This window comes from Balaenoptera ricei, chromosome 5 (assembly GCF_028023285.1).
Source record: "Balaenoptera ricei isolate mBalRic1 chromosome 5, mBalRic1.hap2, whole genome shotgun sequence".
Taxonomy (NCBI): Eukaryota; Metazoa; Chordata; class Mammalia; order Artiodactyla; family Balaenopteridae; genus Balaenoptera; species Balaenoptera ricei.
In genome coordinates, this window is record NC_082643.1 from 23613127 (window position 1) to 23627320 (window position 14194).

Sequence of the window (14194 nt, forward strand, 5' to 3'; positions counted from 1 at the left end):
GTCAGAAATGAAGTGCTTCTTTCTGAGCAAGGTTTCAGGCCAACAATAATTGTACAGAATAATCACATTTATAACATCATAAATGTGATTATTCTAGCTGCCACAGCCCCAGATTGATGCTCAGTTTTAAAGGCCTCCCTTCTTATCGCTAATTGGCCTCTTAAACTATGCTTCTACGCAGAAAGATATTCACCATATGTATCATTGCTTTCATCTATAAACAGAATAACTTAGAAAAAAGAAATTCTTTCTTAGCTTAAAAAAGCAACCTGTGTTTATCTTGTTGAGATACACTCTTAAGACTTGAGAATATGTTAGATTAAAGGCCCTACTATTCTTCTTTCCCTACAAAATTCTACCTTATCATCAATGTGTAATATTTTTATTCTAATAAAACAGACATCAAAACTTTAAAGACTAAAATTTATTCTGGGGTAATGTCTCCCTTTTTTTGCAACTTGTGAATCCTTCATCTAGAGTGAACTAAAAATGAACAAACAAGTGAATCATGCATGGTTTGGAATGACTCAAAATTCTAAAGAATAGACAGGTTAATTCTTTTTTTGTGTGTGTGTGTGATTTAAGACAGAGAATACTTTACTCAAACCTATCAGAGAAATGGATAGCTTGTGTCTATAACAAAGTGTCGTGTTTTAAAGCATAGGTCAGTAATTGTACACGAGAGTATACACTGCTACATACCAATTAACTGATCAGACCACAACTTTTCTATGTTTAAAACAGAATAAGCTTCCCTGTAAAAGCAGTACCTTTGTGACGTTTTAACTTTTGTGTTCCTCTCCTTCTTCCTCTCCCTCTCCTTCAACAGAATCCACACCAAGCTCCTCATAATCCTTCTCAAGGGCAGCCATGTCCTCACGGGCCTCAGAAAACTCTCCTTCCTCCATGCCCTCACCCACGTACCAGTGAACAAAAGCACGCTTGGCATACATCAGGTCAAACTTGTGGTCCAGGCGAGCCCAGGCCTCAGCGATGGCTGTGATGTTGCCCAGCATGCACACAGCTCGCTGTACTTTGGCCAGGTCTCCACCAGGTACCACAGTGGGAAGCTGGTAATTAATGCCAACTTTGAAGCCAGTGGGGCACCAGTCCACAAACTGGGTGGTACGCTTGGTCTTGATGGTGGCAATGGCAGCATTGACATCTTTGGGAACCACATTACCATGGTACAACAGGCAGCAAGCCATGTATTTTCAGGATAATTCTTATATATTAATATATATATAATGTTAGGTTAATTCTTATATATTATTTCCCAGAACAAAAATGTGCAAGTTTGTGACCCAAGCTGTTCTTATTTATTTATTTGTTTGTTTATTTATTTATTTTTGGCTGCGTTGGGTCTTCGTTGCTGTGCACGGGCTTTCTCTAGTTGCCGCGAGTGGGGGCTACTCTTCGTTGCAGTGCACAGACTTCTCATTGCAGTGGCTTCTCTTGTTGCAAAGCACGGGCTTTAGGTGCTTGGGCTTCAGTAGTTGTGGCTCGTGGGCTCTAGAGCTCAGGCTCAGTAGTTGTGGCACACGGGCCCAGTTGCTCCACGGCATGTGGGAACTTCCCGGACCAGGGATCGAACCCGTGTCCCCTGTATTGGCAGGCGGATTCTTAACCACTGTGCCACCACGAAAGTCCCCCCAAACTGTTTTATAAAAATCCACCAAATTCTACTTAACACTAAGGTTTCAAAAGGGAACTTTTGAGCTAGAGGGGATACGTAGAGATAATGCAATCCAACATTTTTACATGCAGATGAGACATTTAAAAAACTGTAATCAAGAATATTTATATTTTTAAATTTTAACAATGTTATTTTCAAATAGTCATGACTATGTATATATGAAATTAAACTATTTGGTTTTGAAGACTTCCTTCTTTTTAGGAAAAAAACCTTTATTGCTAATCATGTAAACTATGAATTGCAAGCAGCCATATGTTTCGTTACACGAAACGGCTGTTTCATGAGATTCTATCTAGCTCAGCCTGGCATACACTTAACAATAACAAGCTTAAAAAGAGATAATACTAACATCTATGTACCTGTGTAGTTTGAAAAGAGGATAAAATGCTTAGAGTGGCACAAATATTTGGAAAAGCAAGAAGAAAAGAAATGAAGATAGAATAATACATTTTTTTATGGCAACATGAAATGCAAACAAAACCCTCCTATGTCACTTATTAGAAATTAGAATACCAATTCTAGATATTAGAATATTCAATATTAGAAATGCCAATGGCATTTTTTGCAGAACTAGAACAAATAATTCTAAAATTTGTATAGAAACACAAAAGACCCCAAATAGCCAAAACAATCTTGAGAAAGAACAACAAAGCTGGAGGTATCATTCTCCCTGATTTCAAACTATACTACATCAGTGTGGTACTGGCACAAAACCAGACACATGGATCAATGGAACAGAATTAGAGAGCCCAGAAATGAACCGACACTTATATGGACAACTAATCTATGACAAAGGAGGCAAGAATGTACAGTGGGGAAAAGAGAGCCTCTTCAGTAAATGGTATTGGGAAAACTGGGCAGCTACACACAAGAAAATCAAACTGGACTACTTTCTCACACTATATACAAAAATAAACCAAAATGGATTAAAAACTTAAATGTAAGACTTGAAACCATAAAACTCCTATAAGAAAACATAAGCAGTATGCTCCTTGACATCAGTCTTAGCAATATTTTTTTGGATCTGTATCCCCAGGCAATGGAAAGAAAAACAAAAATAAACAAATGAGACCACATCAAACTAAAAAGCTTTTTCACAGTGAAGGAAACCATCACCAAAATGAAAAAGCAGCCTGCTGAATGGGAGAAGATATTTGCAAATGACACATCTGATAAGAAGTTAATATCCAAAATATAGGAAGAACTCATACAACTCAACAAGAAAAAAAACAAACAGTCTGATTAAAAAATGGGCACAGGACCTGAACAGAACTTTTTCCAAAGAAGACATGCAGATGGCCAACCGACACGTGAAAAGATGCTCAACATCACTAATCATCAGAGAAATGCAAATCAAAACTACACTGAGTCCCTCCTCCGGCACCCCACTCCCTCCCGGAAGGCCTCGGGGAAGAGCTGTCCCACCCCCTGCGCCCAGAATGGAGCCCGTGTATCCACAGAGCTGGAACTCCTGGCTCAGGGTCTCTTCCTTCTGCCGTCACTGAACTTCCCTGGAGGCCGAGGGGAGGATGGCCTCACTGAGGCTGCTGGATCTGGAGGGGCCCCACCAGCCGAAGCCGTGACAGTCCTGGGGACTGTGGGCTGGCTGTGTTAATGAAAGGCTCTTGGTGCTCCAGACAGGCATCAGGGCTGTGCCTCTGAGGTGGGAGAGCCAAGTTCAGGACACTAGTCCACAAGAGACCTCCCAGCTCCACATAATATCAAATGGCGAAAATCTCCCAGAGATCTCCATCTCAACGCCAAGACCCAGCTTCACTCAACGACCAGCAAGATACAGTGCTGGACACCCTATGCCAAACAATTAACAACACAGGAACACAACACCATCCATTAGCACAGAGGCTGCCTAAAATCATAATAAGGCCACAGACACCCCCAAACACACCACCAGACGTGGACGTGCCCACCAGAAAGACAAGATCCAGCCTCATCCACCAGAACACAGGCACTAGTCCCCTCCACCAGGAAGCCTACACAACCCACTGAACCCACCTTAACCATTGGGGACAGACACCAAAAACAACGGGAACTACGAACATGCAGCCTGCGAAAAGGAGACCCCAAACACAGTAAGTTAAGCAAAATGAGAAGACAGAAAAACACACAGCACATAAAGGAGCAAGGCAAAAACCAACCAGACCTAACAAATGAAGAGGAAATAGGCAGTCTACCTGAAAAAGAATTCAGAATAATGATAATAAAGATGATCCAAAATCTTGGAAATAGAATAGAGAAAATACAAGAAACGATTAACAAGAACCTAGAAGAGCTAAACAGCAAACAAACAATGCTGAACAACACAATAAATGAAATTAAAAGTTCTCTAGAAGGGATCAATAGCAGAATAACTGAGGCAGAAAAACGGATAAGTGACCTGGAAGATAAAATAGTGGAAATAACTACTGCAGAGCAGAATAAAGAAAAAAGAATGAAAAGAATTGAGGATAGTCTCAGAGACCTCTGGGACAACATTAAACACACCAACATTCGAATTATAGGGGTCCCAGGAGAAGAAGAGAAAAGAAAGGGACTGAGAAAATATTTGAAGAGATTATAGTTGAAAATTTCCCTAATATGGGAAAGGGAATAATTAATCAAGTCCAGGAAGCACAGAGAGTCCCATACAGGATAAATCCAAGGAGAAACACGCCAAGACACATACTAATCAAACTATCAAAAATTAAATACAAAGAAAAAATATTAAAGCAGCAAGGGAAAAACAACAAATAACATACAAGGGAATCCCCATAAGGTTAACAGCTGATCTTTCAACAGAAACTCTGCAAGCCAGAAGGGAGTGGCAGGACATATTTAAAGTGATGGAGGAGAAAAACCTACAACCAAGATTACTCTACCCAGCAAGGATCTCATTCAGATTTGATGGAGAAATTAAAACCTTTACAGACAAGCAAAAGCTAAGAGAATTCAGCACCACCAAACCAGCATTACAACAAATGCTAAAGGAACTTCTCTAGGCAGGAAACACAAGAGAAGGAAAAGACCTACAATAACAAACCCAAAACAATTAAGAAAATGGTAATAGGAACATACATATCGATAATTACCTTAAATGTAAATGGATTAAATGCTCAAACCAAAAGACAAAGACTGGCTAAATGGATACAAAAACAAGACCAGTATATATGTTGTCTACAAGAGACCCACTTCAGACCTAGGGACACATACAGACTGAAAGTGAGGGGATGGAAAAAGATATTCCATGCAAATGGAAATCAAAAGAAAGCTGGAGTAGCAATACTCATATCAGACAAAATAGGCTTTAAAATAAAGACTATTACAAGAGACAAAGAAGGACACTACATAATGATCAAGGGATCGATCCAAGAAGAATATAACAATTGTAAATATTTATGCACCCAACATAGGAACACCTCAATACATAAGGCAAATGGTAACAGCCATAAAAGGGGAAATCGACAGTAACACAATCATAGTAGGGGACTTCAACACCTCACTTTCACCAATGGACAGATCATCCAAAGTGAAAATAAATAAGGAAACACAAGCTTTAAATGATACATTAAACAAGATGGACTTAGTTGATATTTATAGGACATTCCATCCAAAAACAACAGAATACACTTTCTTCTCAAGTGCTCATGGAACATTCTCCAGGATAGATCATATCTTGGGTCACAAATCAAGCCTTGGTAAATTTAAGAAAATTGAAATCATATCAAGTATCTTTTCCAACCACAATGCTATGAGACTAGATATCAATTACAGGAAAAAAATCTCTAAAAAATACAAACACATGGAGGCTAAACAATACACTACTTAATAACCAAGAGATCACTGAAGAAATCAAAGAGGAAATCAAAAAATACCTAGAAACAAATGACAATGAAAACTTGACGACCCAAAACCTATGGGATGCAGCAAAAGCAGTTTTAAGAGGGAAGTTTATAGCAATACAACCCTACCTTAAGAAACAAGAAACATCTCAAATAAACAACCTAACCTTACACATAAAGCAATTAGAGAAAGAAGAACAAAAAACCCCCAAAGCTAGCAGAAGGAAAGAAATCATAAAGATCAGATCAGAAATAAATGAAAAAGAAATAAAGGAGACAATAGCAAAGATCAATAAAACTAAAAGCTGGTTCTTTGAGATGATAAACGAAATTGATAAACCATTAGCCAGACTTATCAAGAAAAAAAGGGAGAAGATTCAAATCAATAGAATTAGAAATGAAAAAGGAGAAGTAACAACTGACACTGCAGAAATACAAAGGATCATGAGAGGTTACTACAAGCAACTCTATGCCAATAAAATGGACAACCTGGAAGAAATGGACAATTTCTTAGAAATGCACAACCTTCCGAGACTGAACCAGGAAGAAATAGAAAATATGAACAGTCCAATCACAAGCACTGTAATTGAAACCGTGATTAAAAATCTTCCAACAAACAAAAGCCCAGGACCAGATGGCTTCACAGGCGAATTCTATCAAACATTTAGAGAAGAGCTAACACCTATCCTTCTCAAACTCTTCCAAAATATTGCAGAGGGAGGAACACTCCCCAACTCATTCTACGAGGCCACCATCACCCTGATACCAAAACCAGACAAAGATGTCACAAAGAAAGAAAACTGCATGCCAATATCACTGATGAACATAGATGCAAAGTTCCTCAACAAAATACTAGCAAACAGAATCCAACAGCACATGCAAAGGATCATACACCATGATCAAGTGGGGTTTATCCCAGGAATGCAAGGATTCTTCAATATATGCAAATCAATCAGTGTGATACACCATATTAACAAATTGAAGGAGAAAAACCCTATGATCATCTCAATAGATGCAGAGAAAGCTTTCGACAAAATTCAACACCCATTTATGATAAAAACCCTCCAGAAAGTAGGCATGGAGGGAACTTTCCTCAACAAAATAAAGGCCATTTATGACAAACACACAGCCAACATCGTCCTCAATCGTGAAAAATTGAAACCATTTCCACTAAGATCAGGAACAAGACAAGGTTGCCCACTCTCACCACTCTTATTCAACATAGTTTTGGAGTTTTAGCCACAGCAATCAGAGAAGAAATAGAAATAAAAGGAATCCAAATCGGAAAAGAAGAAGTAAAGTTGTCACTGTTTGCAGATGACATGACACTCTACATAGAGAATCGTAAAGATGCTACCAGAAAACTACTAGAGCTAATCAATGAATTTGGTAAAGTAGCAGGATACAAAATTAATGCACAGAAATCTCTAGCATTCCTATACACTATTGATGAAAAATCTGAAAGTGAAATTAAGGAAACACTCCCATTTACCATTGCAACAAAAAGAATAAAATATCTAGGAATAAACCTACCTAAGGAGACAAAAGATCTGTATGCAGAAAATCATGAGACACTGATGAAAGAAATTAAAGGTGATACAAATAGATGGAGAGATCTCCATCTAGATCTCCATCTAGTACCATGTTACTGGATTGGAAGAATCAACATTGTGAAAATGACTCCACTACCCAAAGCAATCTACAGATTCAATGCAATCCCTATCAAGCTACCACTGGCCTTTTTCAAACAACTAGAACAAAAAATTTCACAATTTGTATGGAAATACAAAACACCCCGAATAGCCAAAGCAATCTTGAGGAAGAAAAACGGAGCTGGAGGAATCAGGCTCCTGGACTTCAGACTAGACTACAAAGCTACAGTAATCAAGACAGTATGGTACTGGCACAAAAACAGAAATATACATAAATGGAACAGGATAGAAAACCCAGACATAAACCCACGCACATATGGTCACCTTATCTTTGATAAAGGAGGCAAGAATATACACTGGAGAAAAGACAGCCTCTTCAATAAGTGGTGCTGGGAAAACTGGACAGCTACATGTAAAAGTATGAAATTAGAACATTCCCTAACAGCATACACAAAAATAAACTCAAAATGGATTAAAGACCTAAATGTAAGGCCAGACACTATAAAACTTTTAGAGGAAAACATAGGCAGAACACTCTATGACATAAATCACAGCAAGATCCTTTTTGACCCACCTCCTAGAGAAATGGAAATAAAAACAAAAATAAACAAATGGGACCTAATGAAACTTAAAAGCTTTTGCACAGCAAAGGAAACCATAAACAAGACCAAAAGACAACCCTCAGAATGGGAGAAAATATTTGCAAATGAAGCAACTGACAAACGATTAATCTCCAGAGTTTACAAGCAGCTCATGCAGCTCAATATCCAAACAACCCAATCCAAAAATGGGCAGAAGACCTAAATAGACATTTCTCCAAAGAAGATATACAGATTGCCAACAAACACATGAAAGAATGCTCAACATCATTAATCATTAGAGAAATGCAAATCAAAACTACAACGAGATATCATCTCGCACCTGTCAGAACGGCCATAATCAAAAAATCTACAAACAATAAATGCTGGAGAGGGTGTGGAGAAAAGGGAACCCTCTTACACTGTTGGTGGGAATGTAAATTGATACAGCCACTATGGAGAAGAGTATGGAGGTTCCTTAAAAAACTAAAAATAGAACTACCATATGACCCAGCAATCCCACTACTGGGCATATACCCTAAGGAGACCATAATTCAATAAGAGTCATATACCACAATGTTCACTGCAGCTCTATTTACAATAGCCAGGACATGGAAGCAACCTAAGTGTCCATCAACAGATGAATGGATAAAGAAGATGTGGCACATATAGACAATGGAATATACTCAGCCATAAAAAGAAACGAAATTGAGTTATTTGTAGTGAGGTGGATGGACCTAGGGTCTGTCATACAGAGTGAAGTAAGTCAGAAAGAGAAAAACAAATACCCTATGCTAACACATATATATATGGAATCTAAGGAAAAAAATGGTCTTGAAGAACCTAGGGGCAAGACGGGAATAAAGGCACAGACCTACTAGAGAATGGACTTGAGGATATGGGGAGGGGGAAGGGTAAGCTGTGACAAAGTGAGAGAGGGGCATGGACATATATACACTACCAAACGTAAAATAGATAGCTAGTGGGAAGCAGCCGCATAGCACAGGGAGATCAGCCTGGTGCTTTGTGACCGCCTAGAGGGGTGGGATAGGGAGGGTGGGAGGGAGGGAGACATAAGAGGGAAGAGATATGGGAACATATGTATATATATAACTGTTTCACTTTGTTACAAAGCAGAAACTAACACAGCATTGTAAAGCAATTATACTCCAAAAAAGATGTTAAAAAAAAAAACTACAATGAGAAATTATTTCACACCTGTTAGAATGGTTATTATAAAAAAGACAAGAAACATCAAGTGTTGGCAAGGATGTGGAAAAAAGGGAACATTTGTGTAGTGTTGGTAGGAATGTAAATTGATACAGCCACTATGGAAAACAGTATGGAGGGTCCTTAAAAAATTAAAAATAGAACTACCATACTATCCAGCAATTACAATCCTGGGTATTTATCCAAAGAAAACAAAAACACTAATTAGAAAAGATATATGCACCCCTACGTTTATTGCAGCATTATTTACAATAGCCAAGATATGGGAACAAACTAAGTGCCCATCGATAGCTGAATGGATAAAGGAGATATGGTATGTATTTATATACAATGAAATATTACTCAGCCATAAAAGAGAATGAAATCTTGCCACTGCAACAATATGGATGGACCTAGAGGGTATTATGCAAAGTGAAATAAGTCAGACAAATAAAGACAAATACCATATGATTTCACTTACATGTGGAATCTAAAAATCAAAACAAATGAATAAACATAACAAGAACCAAAAAAACAGTCATAGAGGGCTTCCCTGGTGGCGCAGTGGTTGGGAGTCTGCCTGCCAATGCAGGGGACACGGGTTCGAGCCCTGGTCTGGGAAGATCCCACATGCCGCGGAGCAACTAGGCCCGTGAGCCACAGCTGCTGAGCCTGCGCGTCTGGAGCCTGTGCTCCGCAACGGGAGAGGCCGCGATAGTGACAGGCCCGCGCACCGCGATGAAGAGTGGCCCCCGCTTGCCGCAACTGGAGAAAGCCCTCGCACAGAAACGAAGACCCAACACAGCCATAAATAAATAAATAAATAAAATTAAAAATAAATTTAAAAAAAAACAGTCATAGATACAGAGAACAAGCATGTGGTCTCCAGGGGTGGGGGAAGAAGAGAGATACAGGTGAGGGAGATCAAGAGAGGCAAACTTCCAGTTACAAAATAAATGAGTCACGGGGATAAAATGTACAGTGTGGAGAATATAGTCAATAATAATGTAATATATTTTTATGGTGACCCATGATAACTAGACTTATAGTGGTGATCATTTTGTGATATATAGAAATAGCAAATCACTATGTTGTGTACCAGGAGGTAACATAGTGTTGTAGTTCAATTATACTTCAAAAACCAACCAACCAACCAACCAACTCATAGAAAAAGAGATCAGATTTGTGATGACCAGAGGAGGGAGTGGGGGGATGGGGAATGGGATGAAGGCAGTCAAAAGGTATTGATACAAACTCCCAGTTAAGGTAAATAAGCACTAGGGATATAAGGGACAACATGACAAATGTAGTGAACACTGCTGTATGTTACATATGAAAGTTGTTAAGAGAGTTAAGTCCTAAGAGTTCTCATCACAAGAAAATTTTTTTTCTTTTATTTTGTATCTATATGAGAGGATGGATGTTCACTAAACTTATCAAGGTCATCATTTCATGATGTATGTAAGTCAAATCATTATGCTGTACACCTGAAACTTATCCAGTGCTGTATGTCAATTATATCTCAATAAAAGTAGAAGGAAAAAAGAAATGAGAGGGAGAAAAGTACCTCTGTGTTTTGTGGGTCACCAAAAAGAAATTAAAGACAGAATTTTCAGGACTTTAGGGGGAGTTTCAATTTGTCTAATATGCTTCTTCCCAACTTTCCATTACCATACCCGTGAATATAGTTGATTTTGTTTATAAACTCAAAATAGTTCTGTAAACGCAGAAGATCTTATGCCAAATCAGGGGTGAAATTTTTTTTCACTGAAGATAGTGTCAAGGGAGATGGTTGCACTAGATATCAAACTCTCCCACCCTGTGAACTAAAACCAAACAGTCCTGAAGCAGATGGAGATGGGTACTTCAACTCACCTTCTGTTTCATACTTCAGCTGACTTCACCTCTTTTCAAAATGTAGTAGCAGAACACATGCACATTCCCCAAATCCATAAACACAGAGTTGTCTGACACCTTCCACCACACTCTAGACCACAAGTGAGGGAGTGGACCCCAAAGTGGGATATAAAAATACATATATTTAAGACAAAATGTATTTTTACATTTCAAGATATAATTTCTGTAAAAGGGCAATTAGCATTTTCAAATTATCAGTTTTCTTTTCTCTTTCTCTTTTGAGATACAGAAAAGCCTTTCACCTTAGCCTTTCCTAAGGAACTGTTGTCCTGGGTTACAAAAAAATGCAAAAAGAATGACTGGAGTAATATCAACAGTTTCGTACCAACATAGAATTTTGTGGTAAGACAATAAATAGCTTTGTAAGTCAGTTAGATCATAAGATTTTACATCAAAAAAAGCAAAAGTTCTGAGCCTGGGGAAAAAGGAGGAGAGAGAAAGGCAAAAGGAGCAAGGTTATATTAGAAATATTATTGTAATAAGTTGTAATATTTTTGTAATATGTAATATATTATTGTTGTAACTAAATTGAATGCAAAAGCAAAAAGAACCCTGGGGGAAAAAAAGAATGAAAAAGCAAAAAGAACCCTGGAAATCAAAACTGGTGTATTTCTAAAGATAAAAATAAATATTAAACTAGCTCTATGAGCCCCAGTTATATGAACAAAGACTGAATTTGTGGTTGGGGGACTGGAGTTGTAGAAGTGAAGTTCTGCTTTCCCAAGCTCCTTTGACCACATCCCACAAGTGTTAACAGGAAGTGTAGTGAGTTTAAATTTTAGTCACAAACTCAAATGTATCAGAAATCCAACCTGCTTTATATTTCCACAAATCAAATCCCATTCCACCAGGAGCCAGGTTGTTTATCGTAGCACCAAGGTGAGAGGCAGGGCATCTGCTCTTCATTGTCAACCATCCACATGGGTACCAGCTGAGACGCCCATCATCCAATCTGGTCCTCAGGGCTTGACTGTCATCAGTCCAAACAAGATGACCCTGAGATGTGACACCACGCTAAGGTGAGGGTGCTCTGCTCACTTTCTATGATTCCTGTCATTCTGGACTCACTAGTCAGTCTTTCCTTTTCTAAGCAGATGCCATTTCCCAGAGCTCTGCTTATGAGGCAAGATCCAAGGGCCCTGTACAGAGCTCCAGTGATGAAGGCTCCTCCACTCGTGCTTACTCTCTTTCCAACTTTAGAAATATTTTTCTGTCCTTTGGGTGTAGTAGGAGAAAATATCTTACCATCAGTGCTCAAACATTTTCTCTATACCTTAATATTTCCCTAAAGTTTTTCAAAGACAAATTACAGGACTATAAGAAAAAATTATTTCTTTCTACCCTGAGTCAAGGAATGCAGAGTGGCCTAGATGTTTGAATATTGAACCAATGAAGGAGAATGAAAGGAAGTATAGGTCAGAAGGAGGAACTGTCTCTAAAATCATATCCCCTTAGTACTAACATTTTCATTTTTTGTTAACTTTAGATTCTTTTTTTATCCCATAGTTATTGGAGAAAGATTTCTAATTTCCATATGGACCATTGTATTTCCTTAATCTTTTAAAATTAATTTCTAGGATGGCTACTTTTTAGAGAATGTGTTCTTTAGAAGTTATGTTCTGAGGAATAAAGTGAGGTTGTTTTTTAACTAGTAAATTCTTTATTTTTAAAGATGTACAGTCCAACTCATTTCCAGAGATTATGCATTATTAATCCATTATTAATTATATTATTCAAATTCTCTGAAACCTTATTATTTTTTCCTGCTTGAACTATGTTGTTAAGAACATTTTCATTGCAAATAACAGAAACCCAAGTCAAACCAGCATAAATCATTAAAAGAACTTGTGAGCTAATATAACTGGGATTTCTAAAATATAAACTTCTTCAGCAAAGGCTGGGTCTAGGGGTTGAAATGATGGAATTGGTACTGTCTTTCTTCATCCCTTAGCTTTGCTTGCCTGTTTTCATTTCTCAGGCAGGCTCTATCCACATGGCAACAAGATAGTGCCTGGGAATCCAGGCTTATTGGTCTTTGCATGCTGTAATCACAGAAATAGACTACTCTTTCTCCCAGCATCATGTCAAGTCATAATAAAGGACTCTGATCCAGTTTAGGTAAGTTACCCACTTAGGCCCAATCCTTGGGTCACACAGATAAGCCACTCTGATCTGTCAGTTTAGGTCACACGCCATCTCAGCTGGGATTTCACAGAGGCAAATCTGAGTCAAGAACTGCTTTGAGAGCAATTTATTAAGGACATGCTTCAGGAGAAAACAGTAAGAGAGTGGGGAAAGCCGTATGGGAAGGGGAAGAAGCCTCCAATTCCCAAAGCCTAGTAACGGAGCTCGAGATAAATTACACCTCCAAGCTTGTCTTCCTCCAATAAAGGAGCCAGGGTCTGGAGAGATTGGAGGCCATGAAATGTCCAGACACTTTCAGCTCTCCATGTGGACAAGGCAGCACCAGTGCCCACGGGTCCTTCTCTGAAGGGCTAAGGTGTAAAGCCTTAACAGCTAAGGTCACAAAAGCTGGGGAAGGGCTCACAGAACTGGTAAAAAGGGAGCCAAAGGAATCTGAGTGGGGCATCAAGCATCTGCTAAATGTTCCCAGTCCTGTGATAGCCAAGAAACAGCCTCTTGACTGACCCCGCCAAAAGGCTCTGACCAGTGTGGGGAGGCCAGTTCCCAAAGGAAATGACATGGGGCAGACAAAGTAAGTCACCAGTCTACCTTACAAAGCCCGAGATAATGTTAAGTTTTCCTGCAACTATAATATTTCTGTACATTTCTTTTTCTCCTAATAAATTTTGACTATGTATGTTGATGCTGTTTTAGTCAGCACATAAAGGGTTATGATTGTTATAAATTGGTTGTGCAGTATAGTGCACATGATAAAAATGACCTTCTTTTTAACCTTTTAATATTTTGACCCTTGATAGCTACATTGTCTGAAATTATTAATTCCATCTCTTTTTTCAACTCGCCTTATAAATCTTTGTCCATCCTCTTATTAAAATGTGTGCTTTGTTTTAGAAATACCCCTTGAGAATAGCATAGAGATACTGTTTTCATATTCCTTATTTAGCAAACTTTATAACTCATTTAAGTTTATTATCAGAACTGATATATTTCATATATCATTTCACACTATCTTGGGTTGTGCTTTTTCTATTTAGGCTTTTATGCCACTTCCTCTGTTTTCTGTCATTTGCTGATTGGGTTGATTTTATCTTCTACAATTAGAAGATTTCAATCCTGTTGCAAGTTCTATTGATTCACTATCTAAAAGTCCTTGTTTTCCAT

General features: G+C 38.4%; 1 protein-coding gene across 1 annotated transcript; it reads right to left on the minus strand.

Moving 5' to 3' along the window:
• Positions 1-782: 782 nt before the first annotated feature.
• LOC132366767 (tubulin alpha chain) lies at positions 783-5376 on the minus strand. Its single transcript, XM_059924335.1, has 2 exons — positions 5361-5376; positions 783-1216 (listed from the first exon to the last, which is right to left on the minus strand). The coding sequence occupies exon 2, from the start codon at positions 1206-1208 to the stop codon at positions 783-785; it is 426 nt and encodes a 141-aa protein (XP_059780318.1). The 5' UTR covers positions 1209-1216; positions 5361-5376.
• Between the last annotated feature and the right edge of the window lie 8818 nt (positions 5377-14194).